The 22,614-nt window shown below is 39.7% G+C and overlaps 1 protein-coding gene across 2 annotated transcripts; it reads left to right on the top strand.

The window, feature by feature from the left end:
* The first annotated feature begins 8,011 nt into the window (after nucleotides 1–8,011).
* LOC149275485 (V-type proton ATPase 116 kDa subunit a 4-like) lies at nucleotides 8,012–17,313 on the top strand. 2 transcript variants are annotated; one of them, XM_089504683.1, is made up of 20 exons: nucleotides 8,012–8,128; nucleotides 8,229–8,307; nucleotides 8,510–8,607; nucleotides 9,022–9,147; nucleotides 9,650–9,747; nucleotides 10,066–10,192; nucleotides 10,652–10,734; nucleotides 10,907–11,000; nucleotides 11,408–11,620; nucleotides 11,809–11,959; nucleotides 12,204–12,343; nucleotides 12,572–12,729; nucleotides 12,959–13,052; nucleotides 13,313–13,431; nucleotides 14,320–14,536; nucleotides 14,699–14,806; nucleotides 15,346–15,486; nucleotides 15,806–15,923; nucleotides 16,344–16,515; nucleotides 17,220–17,313. In XM_089504683.1, exons 1-20 carry the CDS (start codon nucleotides 8,012–8,014, stop codon nucleotides 17,311–17,313), a joined length of 2,547 nt encoding a protein of 848 aa, XP_089360809.1. The 2 variants fall into 2 exon arrangements, with proteins under 2 accessions (XP_089360809.1, XP_089360810.1); XM_089504684.1 differs by lacking the exon at nucleotides 15,346–15,486.
* The last annotated feature ends 5,301 nt before the right edge of the window (nucleotides 17,314–22,614 follow it).

Raw genomic sequence — 22,614 nt, 5'->3', positions numbered from 1 at the left:
AAATAAATATATTTGCTAGGTAGGGTTGGTCCAGGTGGAGCAACCCAGCATTATCTACCAAGAAAGGACAGAAGAACGGCTTGATAGTTACCGACCATGTTCGAAGAGGCCCTCAAGGACTTGTAGAGGGTTATAAGAAAGACATGGGGGGCATCTTGCCTTCTCCATCCCTTACAAATGAGACTTGGCTCAGTTAAGTCCCTACATTCCTTCTAGTTCCATGTTCTAGAGCTTGTGCTGTCCAGAATGAGAAGTCTATGGATCTGGGGACTTGGTTACCACCTAACCAGAAGGTCTGGGCCATACCAAAAAGTGAAGGGGTATATGTATCTGTTCTAATAAAACTAATTCCTGGAAAGAAATGTAATTGGATTAAATCCATCCTAAAAATGATATTTTTTAAAACAGCTTTCATCAATTTTAAATATATTTCATCAAGGCAATCAGCTTAATCTGTATTACTAAGTTTCCGCGAGACGCTTAGAATACCCAAAGTTAAATACATTTTGGATAAAGCCGAAAAATATTTTAAATGTATTTTTGCAGATTTGCGTTTAAGAATCTGGGGGAATTGTTATTAACTTGGGACATTTTGCTGGTTACTGAGTATGTTCTTCGGGATGTTAGTTTTTTGAATGCCCCCCCCCCAGGATAAAAACAAGGGCAGTTAGCTAAAGGCTGGTAAACAGGTAAGAGGTACTGGAACGGGGTGTTTGTTGTCATATCAGAGGGTTTGTATGGTTTACACCCTGGGGTCAGAGACAATATGCTCAATATAAATCATTTGCTAGGCGTTGAGGCTTCGCTTTGTGTTTGGGGGGGTAAATATCTTCCCAAAACAAGGTCAGACCCTGCCACCCATCCAAATAAAATGCATGCTTGCCCACAGGTGTGTATTTCTGATTGTTTAAAGGGTCTGCATAGATGTGGGTGCATCGACTGAGCATTGCCCCTTAGGCAGGGGCTTTGCCACAAGGAGGTATGTAGTAGAGGCATTTGCCCCTCTATAGGGTTAGGAGCGGGTGGTCTTTTCGGCTGGGATTTGACCTGATTTGGTGCTGGTCGGGTTGGAGCCCCCCGGACAGTCCTGGACTCCAACTCCCATCTTTCTCTGCCAGCTTCTGGATTCCAAATAGTAATTAAATGACCGTGTGGGAGAGGAGGCTGGGTTGTTGGTGGACGCTTGTTCATGTAGTGAAGGTGGGGGACGGTTCTTCAGCAGGTAAGTGTTGATTTAGTATGTAGGGGGGTCCGGACATTTTGGACGTGGCTCGTTGGTACAGAAGAGACAGTTTTTAGACTCCCCTGGCGGTGAATGTTAATGGAGTGGTTTACACGGACCACCATGGCCAGGGGAGAGGGGTGGTAGTGGGGCAGTTTTGATCACCATACGGTGTATTTCGCAATCAGTGTACCCCTCTAACCAGCTCTGCGCTAAAACTATTAAGAGAGCAATTGCTGCAGCTCACCGCATAGGAATGAATAGAAATGTCATAGAGAGAGCATAGAATAGATTCAGTAGGGGTGGAATGATAAGTATACAAGGACAGATATTTAAAGGGACAGCATGAATATGGATCTATGAGCACCTGCACAGAAAATAGCTGGGGGGAGGGGGCAGGAAACAGGCAAATGCATATGGGGGAATTATGCAGAATGCCCCCCCCCCGTGCATTTCCTAGAGGAAAATAAATAAATAAAAATCTAAAGGGGCCATGCAGCTATTGTATGCATTAAAGTGGCCATAATATCCTTCTAAAGCTCTAAAGTCCCCAGTGGGAAGTGTCAGCCAGTGCATTAATAGTGATTTTAAACCACACCTGTTTTTAAAGCCTCTTTGAATACCTCTGTCTTAGTAACCGGCTAAAGTCCTAAATCTAAATATTTAGCTTTCTAAAATATTAGGTACTTTGGGGAAACCTCTTCATTCACGATATAGAATGAATACGTATTTACCCCCATGTCATCAGGGAAAGGGCATATGGGGCATGCTTTTTAACCCTTTCCCATCCATTTGACTTTAATAAAAAAAAAAAAAAGTGGGTCAAGCCGAGGGCCGGATTTCGTGTCGAAGACCCCTATAAATGACACCCTACCTATTCGCCGATAACTGTTCCCACCCGTGTACTTTCGCTGTACAAGAAGCGGGTCTGTCTTGCGGTGAAAGGACCGGTCAGCGGGCAGAGACGGGCGATGGAGTCGCGCAGAGTCAGAACAACGCAAACACAAAACATTTGTATATAAACAGCTTTGTACATTTTCCGGGAAGGGGACTGACTGGCAGGACCAGTTTATGGGGAGGGAGGGTGTGTTAGCGGGTTTGCCGTGATCTCAGTTTTCATTAATGTTTTTTTGTGTTTTTTTTACATTTATTTTTTTTTTATTATTTGCACGCTGCGGTAGTGGAAGGGACACGGTCTCGCCGGTTGTGTCACATGGTGGCTCGATGCATGTCATGTATAAATAAAGTCTTTAAAACAAATTCAACGATTCTGTTTATTCTTCATTTTATGTTTATTTCTTATTTTATAAAAATATATATATATTTTTTTAAATTAAACCCCTTTTGGTTTAATTTAAAAAAATATATATTTTTTTTTTATCTGAATAAAAAGCCTCATAACCAATAAAACTTATATTAAAACATAGGAATCACATTAATTAAACTTTAACTTTAAGGTTCTAGATATAATCTGAGTTTGAACTCTGTGGTTTATTTCTAACAATTTAGGGTCATTAAAAGAATAAAAAGTAAAAGTCTCTCCAAACATGGTAGAATTTTTTTTTTATTTCACATAGGTTTTTATGTATATTATATATATATATATATATATATATATATATATATATATATTTATATACACAAACAATGATGTCTCCTTATGACGCTGTACACTTGAAATACCAACAGGCTGCCTGTCTTCTTATAATATATTAAAAAACAGTTTAAAAGTTACATTTATTAGAATTAAATAAGCGATTAATGGTCGGACTCTTCTGGTCTTTGCTATCCCTTTAAACTCTTCAACCTTCTAACCAGATGCAGACGTTCCTTCTCTTGATGTCCTGGGGCGCGATCGATGATATCGCCCGTTATTAAGTCCCGTGGCCGGCGGTTCCATATCTCTCACGCCTGAAGGTATTTGGGTTCGTCTGGGCGCAGGTCCATGATTTTGCCAACGCAGAACAGGATGAGGGTGAGGAACCAGAGGCTCCAACCCACGGCAGCTGCTATCCACCCGTAGCTGTCGACGCCGGTCACGCAGCATTTGCTGGCCACGCTGCAGATGTCCTCCTCTATAAGGCCAGTAAAGGGACATTAGGGTTTTAGGATTTGGCATATGGGCTTTCTACACCATCTTGGGAAACACAAGGGACGTTTACGGCTTAACCTAAAGTGACCCCAAGGGGCTACTGGCACCATCGACCCAAAAACACCTCCTGACCCAGGAGGACACGTAGTGATGGGTCCCACCAGCTCAGCCCCATAGGCAGTAACGAGGGTCCTGGTAACAGATAAAAGGACCCCGATAGAAATAGACACGATTTACTCACCAGGACACTGCAATAAACTATTAACGTGTAATTCTTCTGGCGCTGAAGGAGAAACAGAAAACAGATATCACCAATACACATAAAAACAGTATAAAAAAAAGCAGATCTAATAAATAAACCAAACAAGAGCAGGGCTAAAAAAAATATCTATTAGTTCACAAAAAGTAGTGGATACGCGGATGGTTCTCAGCAAATGTGGTATATAGTAATTCTGTATGGTAGTGTCTTTTTTTTTTTTTTTTAAGTGCTGGACTTCAATGTGAGACATAAATGTGGTTGAGATGGTGAAGCCATACAGCGTGGACATCCCTAGGCAGGGAGAGAAGACTCGCAGTGGGGACTAGATGGTTCTAATAAGGATCCTTATGGAAAATAAGGAGGTACAGCTGTGATATAGCAGCGAGGAAAAACAACTATTGTGATATTTTATTGTACAGCGCTGCGAAATATGATGGTGCTATATAAAACAATACATAATAACAATAATAATAAATAATAATAATAAAATAATATTTGGATATAATCAGAATAGAATATGAAAAAGTCAACTATTATTAGTTACTGATTTATATAGCGCCATCATATTCTGTAGAGCTGTACAATGAGTAAAGAGCGCATAACATTAAATCACAAAACAAGAATAAAAGAAAGGAGGGCTCTGCGTAAACAAGTTTACTGCCCATTCTACCTTTGAGTGGGTAAAACCCCTGAGGCTTGGGGGGCAAGGAACTCTTGCTTTACTGAGAGGGTGGTAAATAAGTGGAACATCCTCCCAGCAGATGTGGTAGAGGCTAGTATAGTTTAGGTCTTTACATCAGGATAGATAGGCCGATGGGGTCTGATCTGCCTATTTCTAATGTCTCTGATAAAGTGACTAACCAAGTGATCTGACGGGGTCCTAATATCCTTAGACTTTTGATTTAGACGGACTTGGGGGGGTTATTATAACCATGTATTTCTCCTTACCTGACGCAGCCCCGCAGACAGCGAAGAGACAGAACAGACACAGCAAGTACAGAAAGGTCTTCATTCTGTTCGTCATCAGGCTGTGAATATTTCCGTTCAGCTTCTCCTTGGGAGTACAACCTGTCCCAAGCTGGTGGGAGGAGTCACCTGTGTGATTGACACGCAGCCACGCCCAGCATCACCTACCTTCACCAGGACAGAGAAAAAGGAATATGCATATTCACAGTCAGGCGAGAGTTAATCTATACAAATGTTTATGTAAATACATACTATCATTCCGTGACATTGTAACCGAGTGGGGATGACCTATGAACAGCTGAACTAATGTATCAGGTTCTATCATATTAACTATTTAGTATATTAACTATTTCTTCTACAGGCTTCAAATTCCTCTGCCAAACCCTTGTGCCTCGCTTTTAGTTATTATATTATTATTATTGTTTATTATTATTATCCATGTGATATAAAGCATCTATGTCAAAAAAAACTATAGGAAAAAAAGTAAAAAGTAAAAAAATATTTAAGGAAATATTTGCCCACATTGATGGTGGCCAGTGATTTTTTTTTTCTTTTGTTTGGAGCTAATAATATTTTTTGTACGATACCCCTTTTTCTATTGATATAGGAAAATAGAACCGGGTTGTACTGAATGCGGGGAAAAAAAAAAAAAAGGTAAAATAAGAATAAATAATTTCATTTTAATTTAATTTTTTTAAATTATTTCTTTTTATACTCGCAGATTAACAGATTAATGAATCTTGGTACGTTCACATTGTATATTTCTTTGATCGTTGTGGAATTATACTGCACTAACGAGGACTGAATTACCTGCAGTCTTTTTGGAAGTGATTAGCGCTCCTCCCCCACCTCGGGTCACCTTCATGGAACAGCGCATACACAATTTGTTTATAGCAAACATTAAACGGGTTTGTGCCAATCAACAGTGAGAAGACTCTCCCCACAACCAGTCCGGAACGGTCTGATTCATCACAACAGAATAATAGTCCCTAGTTTTTTAAAAACTTTACTGAGAGGGTGGTAGATAAGTAGAACAGCCTCCCAGCAGAAGTGGTAGAGGGTAAAACTGATTTAAATGTCAAAGCAGCGTTCAGATTTTGCTATAAAAAAATGCTATTCATTTATTTTTTAATTATATAAATTATTTTAATAATTTATCACTATTTTGGTGCAATCCTGACTTGGCCTATTCATGTAGCCCTAACAGTAAATGTGCAAATGCCAAAGTGGGACGTTGCCCAATGACGCTAAGGGTGTAGCCTGCGCCCGCGTATCGTATGTCATTCACTCCCAGTCCGTTCCTGAATACCGAGAGCCCTGGCCTGCGGAGCTTACAATTCAAAAGAGGAATCAAGATCTTACAGATACAATCAATACAAATTCATTTGCGGTTCTTATTATGGCATAGAATTTCTTATTTGTATTTTTGTTACATTTAAGACTTTTAAAAATGGAAAGTCAAAAGTTTGACTCCTAAAAATCCTGTTACCGCTAATTACTTTTTTTCAGGTTTTTTTCTAAAATTCAAAGAAATAATTGCCAAGTGCTGTAAAATAATAATAAAAAAAAAATGAATGGTGGAAAAATGACTAAACATATTTTAATTAATATTTTATAATATTTTCCTGCTTCATTTTAATTGAAGTTCTTATTATTCTTAAAATGACATTTTTGTGACGCTCGCTATGGTTAAGCGGCCCCTTCTGCCTCATCCCTCCTTATGCCCTAATAGATTGTAAGCTCACAAGAGCAGGACCCTCTTCTCCTTCTGTACCCGTAGGTCTTAACGTGTGGCTGAAGGTAATGAGAGTTTTTACTGAAACCCGAAGGCTGGGTCCTGGGTTTAACCCCTGCAGTTGGGTTATCTGATTGAGTATAATAGCGTACATGCCTGGCTGGGCTGTTATTACCTAAAACACCAGCTCTGCTGACACAACACAGGGGAGTGTGCGGGGCACGGAGAGGCAATAAACACCCCAGGGAGGGGGAACCAGTCCCATTCTGCTCCTCTCTGCCCCATTCTGCCCTCACCGTTGGACGTTCCTATGGTTGGGGTTGCTGTTCCTAAAACAGTAGCCCCCTCCCTCCCCATCGCAGACCGCCTCTCGTCAGCTCCAAACGTCAACCTCCAACCTTCTAAATAGTCCTTTCATGGGGAGAACGGTTTAGTTTTTATTAAAGCGTATGAATGAACCGGAGGAGGCCGTCCAGCCGGAGAGCCAAGAACTGAGAAGAGACAACAGGTAAGTCACCGGATAATAATATTTGTTTTATTAATTTAAAATTTACGGTACCGGGTTGTATGCTGAGTTGTAGCTTAAAAACATAAAAGTTCATGGGGAAAAAAAATGTAATTTTCATTTAATTCTTTAAAAAAAAAATTTATACTGGCAGATTAGCAGATTAACATGTACATTATAAGTATACGCAGTTGGGAAAAAAAAACTGCAATTAAATAATGATTTAAATGTTAATATATATTTTAATATTTCTTTGGTCGTTGTGGAATTATACTCCTGTCTATAAACCATACAATGTTTCTTATTTACTTTAATTTTCTGCAGGAAAAAACATTAAAAGATAATCTGCGTTGATAAACGTAACGTTCTAACATAGTTTCGTTGTTACCGCTTACAATAATTAACTGGTTTATTGCTTGTAACAGGCAGCAAAGGATAACCAGCACCGTGACTTTGTAACAATATATCACATATACATGTATAAGGGAAATAATAAAAAAAAACATATACAGTATTGTTATTATTTATTGAGCTGTATAGCACCAACATATTCTGCAGTGTAGTACAATGGGTGAAGAGGACATAACTAGCCATGCGCCACATAACGATTTGAGAGCCCCTCTTTAATTAAGTCACATGCTAAGATATATACTGTATATGTATGGATATATTAGTAAATATATAGCTGTATGTACCGGGGGCTGTATATATATATATATATATATATATATATATATATATATACATATATATATTTCTAGATTTACTCTTAGCGCTCATAGTCTTGTCCTCATAAGGGTCCCACTGACCTCTCTAAAATGGTGGTAGAAGGAGTTGATGTTGGGAGTCTCAGGGAATATTTAGGATATGAGATAAATACAGGGGGTTTTTTTTACGAGGCTCATGGCCGGTTGGCAACCTGGTCGCGTTTAGGGATAGCCTGGATGTTCCTGAGGTTAAAGGACATCGGAGTATCTCAGCTGGAGATTGCTCCTCAGACCTTAGTGTTCTTGGGACATCGGTGACACATGGGGTACAGATCTATACCATAGGGCCAGCACTGCAGACCGCAGACCAAGATCAGGGGTAGATAGATGGGTACTTTTTGGGGGTATTACGTCCGTCCTTACTATTCCCCGGAATCCATGCTCTTTATTTTTCTAGTGCGGTGTTTGGAAGCTCCTGGCTCATCTTCTCCCGCTGAGTCCCCGATCAGGAAAGTCCCGGCCAAGATGGCGTCGTTGTTTCGGAGCGAGGAGATGTGTCTGAACCAGCTGTTCCTGCAGGTGGAGGCTGGGTACTGCTGCATCGCCGAACTGGGAGAACTGGGACTGGTTCAGTTCCGGGATGTGAGTATCAAGAAGAATCTATTATTTATTTTCATTGACTTTTTAAATATAAGATAAGGGGATCCTAAATAGCTTCCCGTACTTAATTTTTTTCTTCCAGTTGAATGCCAACATCAACAGCTTCCAGCGAAGATACGTGAATGAGGTCCGTCGATGTGAGGGAATGGAGAGGATTCTTCGTGAGTATGCTTATTTATAAAGCTCCAACATATTCCGCGGAGCAGTACAAATGGCCAAGATAATGTTCACAGGTTTATGGCGCCCAAGTGGTGCGTCCTCTCTTAGACAACCCAAGTGCTCAGAGTCAGACCAGGGTTTTTGCGGATGGTTTTGCTACCCCCATTGTCTAAGATCAGCTTTGTTTTACCTTCTGGTTCTTAGGATTCTTGCAAAGTGAAATGGAAACTGACAAGATTGAGATCCGCACCCCTGAGAAGCCCCCGAAGACCCCGCTGCCCCGGGAAATGATTGACTTGGAGGTAATAAAGATAATACTGCGAGATCGGCTAAGTGAATAAATCAAGGCACAGTACCTATAGGTTTTAAATAAATTTAATGTCACTCCTGTTTTGTAGGGACAGTCCCACTGTGGGACCCAAATCCCCGTGTCCGTTTTTTCCTCCCCTGATGTCCCTCTTTTCTAGGAGCTCTGAATGCTTGCTAGATAGGAGGGTATCGCAGGGTTCTACAGCTTTTTAAATGCCTTACTTAGTTACATTAACAGTTCTTCATTGGTCCCAAAGGCACATAAAATGAATTTCGGGAGGTATATCGATGACATTACCATCCAAGAAGTTTCTTTGTTAAGAAGGTAGAGCCCCTTGGTAGAATAGGGTCAACGTGGCAAGAATTCACGAGTCACTAAACTCACTCTTCTGGGTTCCCCGTGACAGACGGTTCTGGAGAAGCTGGAGGGAGAGCTTCAGGAGGTAAACCGAAACCAGCAAACGCTCAAACAGAACTTCCTGGAGCTGACGGAACTCAAGCATCTCCTGAAGAAGACTCAGGATTTCTTTGAGGTAAATCCATTATGGGGCCAAAAGTCCTTTAACTTTTACATTTTTTTAGGCAATTCTGTTCCTTCAGCAAAAACTCGCCGCATAAAATCTTCACCCTTCTAAGTTTGTAGTGAAATGAAGTATTTTTAGACGCCTATTAAGGAAAATTATACTTGTTGTAACCCATCATATTAAATCATCGTCTATAAAATGGGTCAACCAAATGGTTTTCTTGTCGCTTGGGTCTTCATAGTTTACAGACCTATAATATGGGTTAAAGGACTATAGACAAAGGGGTGTTCGTAACATTGGTGGGTTTATAGGGCTTGGACCCCTAGGACATGGATGTGTTGGGACTAATTTTGACTTCTTAACGTCTTTGGTCCTCCGTGTCACCGGTGGCGGTATTGCCTCTGATCCATGACATAAGACAAGCTCAAGGTGCTAATAGCCTTTAAGATTTGAGGTAAAAGCAGCCTAAATCGCCGTTCACTGTAAAAAAAAATGTACTTTTTTTTTACAGGCAGAAGCCAACCTTCCAGACGATTTCTTTAATGAGGACACCAGTAGCCTCCTGGAGCTGAGAACTGTCCCCTCCGCTGCTGCCGCGGGCAAACTGGGGTAGGTGCCACCAAGAACAAGGACCAAAAAAGAGTTTATCACAGCCGGCGTGTGAATGAAATGTTCGAAAACGCTAGAATTTGGGGACAATTGGTGGGAGATTTGATACATAAACTAAGAAATGAAGAAGGCTCAGGACCTCAAAAATAAATAAATTATTTAGGGTCTACAGAACAATATTACGCACCTCAAGGTGACCCTTCAGACCTAATGCACTGCAGCTTCTAGTATAAATACGATAGATCGGTGTCCGACGAGTTCCAGCCGGATATGAATGACTTGGCTCGGTGGGTTCCATCTTCTCGACGTTTCTTGCAGGTTCACCGCCGGGGTGATCGGAAGGGAGAGAATGGCAACGTTTGAGAGGCTGTTATGGAGAGTTTGCAGGGGTAATATATACATGAAATACAGCGAACTGGACACGAGCCTGGAGGATCCCATCACAGTAAGTGCCTTTAGTGAAGATGATTGGTAATGACACGCGTCTTATTTACCAAAGAATGACGTCAGTGGTTTGCAGAAAAAAAACAGAAAAAAAAACTTTTTCAAAAAGTTTTCAAGATTTATCATTTTTGTTATTTTTCAATGAGACACTTGCAAATATTAAAAGTAAAAAATAATAATTAAAAAAAAAAAATTGTTTATTTTGTGAATCCATTTGTATAAACATATATATTTTTTTTTTTTTCATGCTCACAAGTAGAAAATTGTATTTATTTGTAGCTGAAAATTCTTATGGGATTGGTGTTTCATTATGCCAGTAAATGAAGTTTTATCTTTTTATATACATTTTTTTTATATTAATTTTATAGTAAAAAAAAAAATTCTAACTTTATTAATAAAATAATAAATAATTTTGAAAAATGTTCTTGTTCATTTATGAAAACTCAATTTCTGTGTCTAGAAAGAAGAAGTAAAGAAGAATGTTTTCATCATATTCTATCAGGGAGACCAACTGAAACAGAAAATTAAGAAAATTTGTGATGGGTAAGTGATTTATAGCTCAGGATTGAGAGGATATTTTTTGGCAGTGATACAGCGCCACCTCCTGGTAGCATGAAGAGATACAGCTGCTGGGGGTAAAATCTTTATATAAATTTGCTAGAATTTGGAACTTTCTATAATACTATTACTCAGTGTTACAGTATTTATCTTGCAGATTTAAAGCCACAGTTTATCCGTGCCCCGAGTCACAGAGTGAACGGAGGGACATGGCATCCGATGTGAACACAAGGATAGAAGATTTAAACACGGTGAGTTTGAAATACTTTATTTATTAATCGCTAACATATTCTGCAGTGCTGTACAATTTCAATATGGGGTGGGTAACAAATACAAAACAAATATACATTTACACATACAGATACAACAGGAGTGATGGGAGTGATAAAGGAGTGATGGGAGTGATAAAGGGCCATGGGAACACAGGAGTGATGGGAGTGATAAAGGGCCATTGGAAAACAGGAGTGATGGGAGTGATAAAGGGCCATTGGAACACAGGAGTGATGGGAGTGATAAAGGGCCTCTATACATGAAGAGATTCCATTAAAAATCAGCCGTTTCCAGCTACAATAGTCATTTACAACATTAACCCCGTCTGTGCTGTTACCTGTATTAATAATCTCCTCATTATCACTTTGTATTCATTTTTGTCTTTTAGGTTATCACCCAGACGGAATCGCACCGGCAGCGGGTGCTGTTGGAGGCAGCTCAGAATCTGTACAGTTGGGGCATAAAAGTGAAAAAAATGAAGGCCGTATATCATGTGATGAATTTGTGCAACATCGATGTCACCCAGCAGTGTGTCATCGCAGAGATCTGGTACCCAGTCGCTGACAAAGAACGAATCAAACAGGCTCTTCAGCTGGGCATGGTGTGTAGAACATGACACGAGTGACCACTATCTCCTTTAGTATGAATGCTGCCTGATATGATCCCATACAGAATATACATACAAATATATAAACGGAACATGCAGGGCTTTCAAAATATAAATTATTTGTTTTTGAAGAGCAAAAAGTGTATTATTAAAGAAAATGTGTTGTATCTCTGTTATTGCAGGAACGCAGCGGTTCCACCATTGCCCCCATTCTGACCAACATATCCACCAAGCTGGAGCCGCCAACCTTTAATCGCACCAACAAGTTCACAGCGGGTTTCCAAAATATTGTGGATGCTTACGGCATCGCGAATTACAGGGAAATGAACCCAAGTAAGGCCATTCTTCATTCTACAACACTTGTGTCGTGCCCCATAGCATGACATTTTGTACTCAAGAAACAATTGTGCTCCTATTTTAACCCCTTAATGACAAAGCCCGTACATGTACTGGCTCAAAATGCATTGTTTTCAAAGGGTTTAGGGACCGCCCATTGTCCTTAAGGGGTTAATCATTCAACTGAGAACCTTAACACATTTGCTAAACACAACTATTCTAAGTCTGTTTCCTCCTCCAGCTCCGTACACCATCATCACGTTCCCCTTCCTCTTCGCGGTGATGTTTGGAGACTGCGGTCACGGCGCCGTCATGCTGGGATTTGGTCTCTGGATGGTGCTAAATGAACGCAACTTACTAGCATCAAAAAGCAATAACGAGGTAAGGAATATATCCTGGAATCTGTCCAAATGCCACCCTGAAGATCCAAGGCAGACCTGTCACCGGAGAACAACTCAACATTCACTAATGAAGCATAAACACAAAGTCTCCTCTTTATATGCGTTAATGGTTTCGGGAATTTGAAGATACATTTAATGATATGACTACGTATAAAGTCCACCAATGGAAACATTTTGCAACTTTAGAAGTTCCTGTCTCCACTTCCAGATCTGGAACACGTTTTTTGGAGGACGCTACTTGATACTTCTAATGGGCGTCTTCTCCATCTATACTGGATTCATCTACAACGACTGCTTCTCCAAATCCTTTGACATATTCGGTTCGTCTTGGCGAGTGCGGCCAATGTTTACCAACGGCACTTGGAAGTAAGTGTCCCAAAGGGCTGGCTCTCAGTACTCTCGGTAGTCGAGCGTTTTCTAGATATAGTTGGTACGAGCTGCAAGACTAGTCGAACCCTCTCAGTAAAGTAATAAGATGACTGGAACTGTTTACACTTATTTGCCGTTGGATGCTATTATTTATTAGCTTTGTCATCAGAGACGGTGTGCCTGTTTGTCATTCTAAAAGAAGAACATCACCTTTTCTCATCCTTAGCACTAAGTTGCTGCACGAGGGAATTCAGCTGCAGCTTGATCCTGCGGTGCCTGGAGTCTACTCCGGAAACCCTTATCCTTTCGGGATTGACCCGGTACATCATTTCTTTTTAAAAGTCATTTTAATGATTACTGATCAATTATATATTTTTTTAATTAGAAACCATGTTTTATGCTTTTAACTATTCTCAATTAAGATAAATTCTAAATGATTTGAATGCTCCAATCAGAAGGATGAGAAAGAGACCCTAGATCTTGCCCTATGTTTTATTATTAGGTTTTCCTATGTCTCTATACGTCCCCCCCCCCCCCCATATAGCCTCCTACATTTTATGACCAAGTCTCCTCTCCTTAGATCTGGAATATCGCTAAGAATAAGCTGACCTTCCTGAACTCATACAAGATGAAGATGTCTGTGGTCATGGGGATCACTCAGATGGTCTTTGGGGTGATTATCAGCCTTTTAAATCACATGTAAGTATTTTTATATTCCTCTTCAATCTAGAAAGGGTAATGCACACAAAAAACGCCTAAAATTTTATTTTAAAAAAATAATTCTTTCCTGAAATTATCCCCAAAAGTGTATGTTGTTACTGGAACTTGCCTTTCTTTAGAAACATTCTTTTTTTCCCAGTTCTATTCACCCAGGTTGGCCCCTTCTAACATGGGTTGGACCACTTGTAGGCACTTATATCGTACCACTTAAGATACACTATGTGGACAAAAGTATTGGGACACCTGACCATTACACCAACAGGGACATTGATGACATCACATTTTAAATATATAGACAATATGTAGTTGCAGGTATAACAGCTTCCACTCTTCTGGGAAGGCTTTCCATAAGATTTTGGGGAGCTTCTGTAGGAATTTATGCCTGTTCATCCAGTAAAGCATTTGTGAGGTCAGGCACTGATGTTGGATGAGAAGGTCCGGCTGGCAATCTCCATTCAAGTTCATCCCAAAGGTGTTGGATGCGGTTAAAGTCCGGGCTCTGTGCGGCCGGCCAAGTTCTTCCACACCAAACTCATCCAACCATGTCTTTATGGAGCTTGCTTTGTGTGCTGGGGCAATCATGCTGGAATAGAAAAGAATCTTCCCCAAAGCTATTCCCACAAAGCCGAAGCATCACATTGTCCTCAGTGTCTCGGTATACTGAAGGCGAAGAAATATAGCTATTTTGTAGGCCTTATCAAAAACACACTGACAACTGACCAGATGGGAGATGTATTGGCAGAGCTTGACTTCAGAAGCTTCTACAAAAGCTGGTTCCATGGTGGAATGTTGTTGTTGAAAGATCTGGTTTGAGTTCATGTCTCTACGGCCATATTTGTTATTTTCTGTTTAATTTCTCTCCCCCAGACACTTCAAGAGACACATCAACATTATCCTGCAGTTCGTTCCGGAGATCATCTTTATTCTGTGTCTCTTTGGGTACTTGGTCTTCATGGTTATCTTCAAATGGTGCGTGTATAATGTGTACAACTCGCAGAAAGCACCGAGCATTCTCATTCACTTCATCAACATGTTCCTCTTCAATTACAATGACCCGACCAACGCTCCGCTCTACGGGCATCAGGTAAAAGCAATGCCTACGGGGAACCGCTTCGATGTCTTCAGCGCCAGCTGGGGAATAAGCAGCTAACACCGGGAGATGGTTGCATGGTACACACACTGACACTGAGAGGGTTAAAATAATCTCTCCTAGTTTTATAATTTTTTATTAACTGATCCTTTTCAGCAAGAAGTGCAAACTTTCCTGGTGATTTTCGCCCTTATCGCGGTACCCTGGATGCTGCTGATAAAACCCTTCATCCTTCGAGCCAACCACCTGAAATCTCAGCGCATGGTAGGTAGGAATACTCCCCCCACACGGGGGGTAGGATTATTAGGGCTAATCCTGGAACACATGCCACTTGGTGAAGACTTCTGTATAAAGAGGAAACGAGAGAACGCCTGGAATGGGCAAGACAAGAGTTCTTATGTTATGATGTTAGATTCTGCCCCATATACAGAATGCTTCCTGAACCAAAACAGACTAAACTATGATCAGTTATTGTGGGAACTTTTAACCGACTATTAATGGTGACTTCTTAAGGTCTACCTTCCTAATGAACTATGTGATCCTCTTGGAGGTAGCAAAACCTCACTTGTCGAAGCCTTCAGTCATCACGCCACCCACTGACCCATGTTGTGCCTACTACCTTTTGCCGAGCATTGGGTCGCCATATTCCCCTTCTTGATATAAAACAAAGAATATTTTGGTTAGGGAGAAGAGAATCTTCCAATGGTTAATAGGTTCCAAGCAGTCAACTTACAGTCTGGTGGTCTTTGGTGTTAGGTCAGTTAGGTGAGATCTTGATGGGGGGTTTTTCTTCTCTCTTGAAGTTACAGTCATCTCCGCTACATGAAGACCAGACTGAGATGATAGATGTGGAAAATGCCCAGGGCAATCACACAAAAGGTGCTGCTCATGAAGAACATGGCGGACACGATCATGGTGGAGGACATGGAGAACATGGCGAGGGGGTAGGTGGCCCTACGAATGTAGCTGGAGCAAATAAAAAATCTTCTGTCACAAACTTTGTGAATTCACAAAAGATGCAGTATTTAGGGAAACTGGTGGATGGAAAGTAGCTCTTTCTGTCTTATGGCTCTTTCGCCAATTTTATATCTAAAAAATATCTTTTATAGTCAAACAAACTCCTCACAAGTTTGATTCATAGCTGATAAAATTCTGCTAAATATAAGCAAAAAAAAAATAAAAAATAAAAAAATATATATATATATATATAAGTGCCCAAAAGGAAGACTCTCTATGCTGACGAATGTTTATTTTTTCTTACAGTTTGATTTTGGGGACGTGTTTGTTCATCAAGCCATTCACACCATAGAGTACTGTCTGGGATGCATTTCCAATACGGCCTCCTACCTCCGGCTCTGGGCCTTGAGTCTGGCCCATGCACGTAAGTCTCTTCTTCTTCGTGAAATGCGTTGTCTGGGTTTCTTATCGTCTTTGTTTCAACTCTTCTTCCTTTTGCAAAGTATGGTGAGAAACCTCCATCTTTCTTTCATCTGGATTGTGTTGCTCGACCTCTCTATCTCCAACTTTTCAGACAATTAGTGCAAAACTGTAGATATGTAAATAAAAACAAATGTTTGCTGTTGTTCTTGAGACCGTGTTGTCCATGACCTTCTTCCCTGTGGTGGAATAAAAGACAACCCAATAAACGGCAACGTATTATGGTCTACACTGACTAGGCCTGGGGACAATGGTAGCAGGTCCAGGGAGGGGGCAATTCACTTCTGCAAAACCAAGGCACAGAAGACCCTCCTAGAAGTTTCTGTCAATAAACATTAGTGTTCCTGTGTTTCTTTTTTTGCAGAGCTCTCCGAGGTGCTGTGGAGCATGGTGATGCATTTTGGACTCTCCAGTGCAGGATGGGGAGGACTTATTGGTGTCTTCATTATATTCGCCGCTTTTGCTGTCCTCACGGTGGCCATCCTGCTGGTCATGGAAGGTCTGTCTGCCTTCCTTCATGCGCTCAGGCTCCACTGGTACGTACTTTTCTGAATGTACTTGGGAGCAAAAGGTGTGCGGGCCACACATGGAAAACTCACCAGATGGAAAATCCATACCCATACTCATTGTCAGAGTCCTGATGAAGCACACTATTGAAGTATTATAATATATTTCCACTCCTCCAGTGCTTCATTTGGTTAATATCTTCGTCACTCCATTAGCGGGCGGACCTCTGACATCACAGGGTGTCATGCTTACATAGAAACTTATTTCCATCTTGTACCGATGCTCATCTGAAGCTGCCCTATAGCTGTGGTGCTGGCCTAGACAGTTGGCAGCTAGGTCATAAGCACACCTGGCAACTATCCGGGGTTGGCCCGCAGAACTCCGGAAGAAGCACCCTGACACCTCCCCCTCCCCACCCATTTCCCCTTTAAGTGGGAGTGTTTCCCTCGATGTCAGCGAGACCGCCATATTCCCCTTCTTGATAAAATACAAAGAATATTTTGGTTAGGGACCAGGGAATCTTTCACTGGTCAGTGGGCAGTCCTGGCCGGGTATGGTCATAAGCGCCAATGTCGGGACTCTCACATCAACCATAGGACTGTTGCCAGCTTGATCATATTGTGTGTGCATATTCTCAATTATATAATGACATCTAATTGTAGACACAAAGGCTTCTTGTGACATAACGTGTCATAATAATGTAATAATAACACATTTTGTTGCTTATTTTCAGGGTGGAGTTCCAGAACAAGTTTTACTCAGGAACGGGCCAGATGTTCAGCCCGTTCTCCTTCCAGCGTATCTTAGATGGAACTGATGTTGATTAAAGGAGATGCCCACCCGTCGGCTCTGCCAGACCTCCAGACACAAATATCTCCTAATAAAAATGACAAAATAAAACTGAATTATGCGGGTTCCTTCGTGACTCCATCTGGGCTGGCCATGTAGAATAACTCTTGGGTTAGACAACTTTGCGCAATATTTTGTGTGCTTTAATAAAAGGAAGAAGCTGAATAAAAACTAATTTATATGAAAGTTTTCTACAATTTTGTTAAATGATCACAAAAGTTTTCTTTAGATGTTGTAATCATTATCGTAGACATGTATATGTGTGTGTATGTCCCTTACGAAAAAATTACTGCAGTTTTTCTGAAGTAATACTGCAGTCTTTTGGACATGAAAAAACTGCAATACTGCACTTTTACTGCAGTATTATTGCACATTTACTGCAGTTTTACTGCATTTGTACTTCACTGTACTGCAGTTTTACTGCAGTTATTTTTGTACGGAAGTACAAATGCAATAAAGCTGCAGTACATTGAATTACAACTGCAGGTTTGCAATATAAAAAAAAAAGTGCGGTAAATGTGCAGTAATACTGCAGTACAGTGAAGTACAAATGCAGTAAACCTGCAGTAAATGTGCAGTAATACTGCAGTAAAAGTGCAGTATTGCAGTTTTTTCATGTCAAAAAAACTGCAGTATTACTTCAGAAAAACTGCAGTAATTTTTCGTAAGTGTGTGTATGTGTGTGGGTTTTCTTGTAAACGTTGTGAACTGGTGCACATGCACTGGGAGTCAATGCTGGGGTTTATAGACAGGAATATAAAAACAAAGCCTATATATTAAAGTGTGATCGGGGTATTTTGATCAGTACACAGAGGCTGCTGTGATCAGTACAAGGCAGCGACCATGCTGGTTCTGATACAAAACCACTCAGTATAATGAAGAAATTAATGGGGACTCTCTGGATTTCACCCAAGGCGTTGGATATTAGGGCTAATCATCAGTATGGTACTCTCCTACAGTACAGAATTAGAGACTCTGTTACTCTCCTTCAGTACAGAATAAAAGAATGCGGTACTCTTCTACAGTACAGAATAAAAGAATGCGGTACTCTCCTACAGTACACAATAAAAGAATGCGGTACTCTCCTACAATACAGAACAAAATAATGCGGTACTCTCCTACAGTACAGAAGAAAATAATGCAGTACTCTCCTACAGTACAGAATAAAATAATGCGGTACTCTCCTACAGTACAGAATAAAATAATGCAGTACTCTCCTACAGTACAGAAAAAAATAATGCAGTACTCTCCTACAGTAAAGAATAAAAGAATATGGTACTCTCCTACAGAACAGAATAAAAGAATGCGGTACTCTCCTACAGTACAGAATAAAATAATGCAGTACTCTCCTGCAGTACAGAATAAAAGAATGTGGTACTCTCCTATAGTACAGAATAAAAGAATGTGGTACTCTCCTACAGTACAGAATAAAAGAATGTGGTACTCTCCTACAGTACAGCATAAAATAATGCAGTACACTCCTACAGTACAGAATACAAGATTTTGTACTTTCCTACAATACAGAAGAAAATAATGCAGTACTCTCCTACAGTACAGAAGAAAATAATGCAGTACTCTCCTACAGTACAGAATAAAATAATGCGGTACTCTCCTACAGAAAAGAATAAAAGAATGCGGTACCCTCCTACAGTACAGAATAAAAGAATGCGTTACTCTCCTACAGTACAGAATAAAATAATGCTGTACTCTCCTACAGTAAAGAATAAAATAATGCGGTACTCTCCTACAATACAGAATAAAAGAATGCGGTACTCTCCTACAGTACAGAATAAAATAATGCGGTACTCTCCTGCAGTACAGAATAAAATAATGCTGTACTCTCCTACAGTACAGAATAAAAGAATGTGTAACTCTCCTACAGTAAAGAATAAAAGAATGCGGTACTCTCCTACAGTACAGAATAAAATAATGCGGTACTCTCCTACAGTACAGAATAAAATAATGCAGTACTCTCCTACAGTACAGAAGAAAATAATGCGGTACTCTCCTACAGTACAGAATAAAAGAATGCGGTACTCTCCTACAGTAAAGAATAAAATAATGCGGTACTCTCCTACAGTACAGAAGAAAATAATGCGGTACTCTCCTACAGTACAGAATAAAATAATGCAGTACTCTCCTACAGTAAAGAATAAAAGAATGTGGTACTCTCCTACAGAACAGAAAAAAAGAATGCGGTGCTCTCCTACAGTACAGAATAAAACAATGCTGTACTCTGCTACAGTAAAGAATAAAATAATGCAGTACTCTCCTAAAGTACAGAATAAAATAATGCGGTACTCTCCTACAGAACAGAATAAAAGAATGCGGTGCTCTCCTACAGTACATAATAAAACAAAGCTGTACTCTCCTACAGTAAAGAATGAAATAATGCAGTACTCTACTACAGTACAGAATAAAAGAATGCGGTACTCTCCTACAGTACAGAATAAAATAATGCAGTACTCTCCTGCAGTACAGAATAAAAGAATGTGGTACTCTCCTATAGTACAGAATAAAAGAATGTGGTACTCTCCTACAGTACAGAATAAAAGAATGTGGTACTCTCCTACAGTACAGCATAAAATAATGCAGTACACTCCTACAGTACAGAATACAAGATTTTGTACTTTCCTACAATACAGAAGAAAATAATGCAGTACTCTCCTACAGTACAGAAGAAAATAATGCAGTACTCTCCTACAGTACAGAATAAAATAATGCGGTACTCTCCTACAGAAAAGAATAAAAGAATGCGGTACCCTCCTACAGTACAGAATAAAAGAATGCGTTACTCTCCTACAGTACAGAATAAAATAATGCTGTACTCTCCTACAGTAAAGAATAAAATAATGCGGTACTCTCCTACAATACAGAATAAAAGAATGCGGTACTCTCCTACAGTACAGAATAAAATAATGCGGTACTCTCCTGCAGTACAGAATAAAATAATGCTGTACTCTCCTACAGTACAGAATAAAAGAATGTGTAACTCTCCTACAGTAAAGAATAAAAGAATGCGGTACTCTCCTACAGTACAGAATAAAATAATGCGGTACTCTCCTACAGTACAGAATAAAATAATGCAGTACTCTCCTACAGTACAGAAGAAAATAATGCGGTACTCTCCTACAGTACAGAATAAAAGAATGCGGTACTCTCCTACAGTAAAGAATAAAATAATGCGGTACTCTCCTACAGTACAGAAGAAAATAATGCGGTACTCTCCTACAGTACAGAATAAAATAATGCAGTACTCTCCTACAGTAAAGAATAAAAGAATGTGGTACTCTCCTACAGAACAGAAAAAAAGAATGCGGTGCTCTCCTACAGTACAGAATAAAACAATGCTGTACTCTGCTACAGTAAAGAATAAAATAATGCAGTACTCTCCTAAAGTACAGAATAAAATAATGCGGTACTCTCCTACAGAACAGAATAAAAGAATGCGGTGCTCTCCTACAGTACATAATAAAACAAAGCTGTACTCTCCTACAGTAAAGAATGAAATAATGCAGTACTCTACTACAGTACAGAATAAAATAATGCGGTACTCTCCTACAGTACAGAATAAAATAATGCAGTACTCTCCTACAGTACAGAATAAAATAATGCGGTACTCTCCTACAGTACAGAAGAAAATAATGCGGTACTCTCCTACAGTACAGAATAAAATAATGCAGTACACTCCTACAGTAGAGAATAAAAAGTTGGATACTCTCCTACAGTACAGAATAAAATATTTTTGTACTCTCCTACAGTGCAGATTAAAATAATGCGGTACTCTCCTACAGTACAGAATAAAAGAATGTGGTACTCTCCTACAGTACAGAATAAAAGAATGTGGTACTCTCCTACAGTACAGAATAAAACAATGCTGTACTCTCCTACAGTAAAGAATAAAATAATGCAGTACTCTCCTACAGTAAAGAATAAAAGAATGTGGTACTCTCCTACAGAACAGAATAAAAGAATGCGGTACTCTCCTACAGTACAGAATAAAACAATGCTGTACTCTCCTACAGTAAAGAATAAAATAATGCAGTACTCTCCTACAGTACAGAATAAAATAATGCGGTACTCTCCTACAGTACAGAATAAAATAATGCAATTCTCTCCTACAGTACAGAATAAAATAATGTGTTACTCTCCTACAATAAAGAACAAAAGAATGCAGTACTCTCCTACAGTACAGAATAAAATAATGCAGTACACTCCTACAGTAGAGAATAAAATGTTGGTTACTCTCCTACAGTACAGAATAAAAGATTTTTGTACTCTCCTACAGTACAGATTAAAATAATGCGGTACTCTCCTACAGAACAGTATAAAATAATGTAGTACTCTCCTACAGTACAGAATAAAATAATGCAGTACTCTCCTACAGTACAGAATAAAATAATGCGGTACTCTCCTACAGTACAGAATAAAAGAATGTGTTACTTTCCTAGATTAAAGAATAAAAGAATGTGGTACTCTCCTGCAGTACAGCATAAAATAATGCAGTACACTCCTACAGAACAGAATAAAAATGTTGTTACTCTCCTACAGTACAGAATAAAAGAATGCGGTACTCTCCTACAGTACAGAATAAAATAATGCAGTACTCTCCTACAGTACAGAATAAAATAATGTGTTATTCTCCTACAGTAAAGAATAAAAGAATGTGTTACTCTCCGACAGGACAGAAGAAAATAATGCGGTACTCTCCTATAGTACAGAATAAAATTATGCAGTACTCTCCTACAGTACAGAATAAAATAATGCAGTACTCGCCTACCGTAAAGAATAAAATAATGCGGTACTCTCCTATAGTATAGAAGAAAAGAAAGCAGTACTCTCCTACAGTACAGAATAAAATAATGCAGTACTCTCCTACAGTACAGAATAAAATAATGCGGTACTCTCCTACAGTAAAGAATAAAATAATGCGGTACTCTCCTACAGTAAAGAATAAAATAATGCGGTACTCTCCTACAGTACAGAATAAAAGAATGTGGTACTCCCCTATTGTACAGCATAAAATAATGCAGTACACTCCTACAGTACAGAATAAAAATTTTGTTACTCTCCTACAGTACAGAATAAAAGAATGTGGTACTCTCCTACAGTACAGAATAAAAGAATGTGGTACTCTCCTACAGTACAGAATAAAATAATGCAATCTAGAAACATTGTTGCAGTACTCTCCTTCCCAATACTACGGTGGAAGGGAATGGTAGCCTCCTTCTCTACAATGAGATGTGTCCAGTGCCCTTCTATAGAAGGAGGCAAAACTT

Source organism: Sceloporus occidentalis, unplaced genomic scaffold, assembly GCF_023333645.1.
Source record: "Sceloporus occidentalis isolate IW3139 unplaced genomic scaffold, rSceOcc1.0.p SCAF_284, whole genome shotgun sequence".
Lineage (NCBI taxonomy): Eukaryota > Metazoa > Chordata > Lepidosauria > Squamata > Phrynosomatidae > Sceloporus > Sceloporus occidentalis.
The sequence above is the reverse complement of the archived record's forward strand: the minus strand, read 5'-3'. Positions and strand labels throughout refer to the sequence as shown.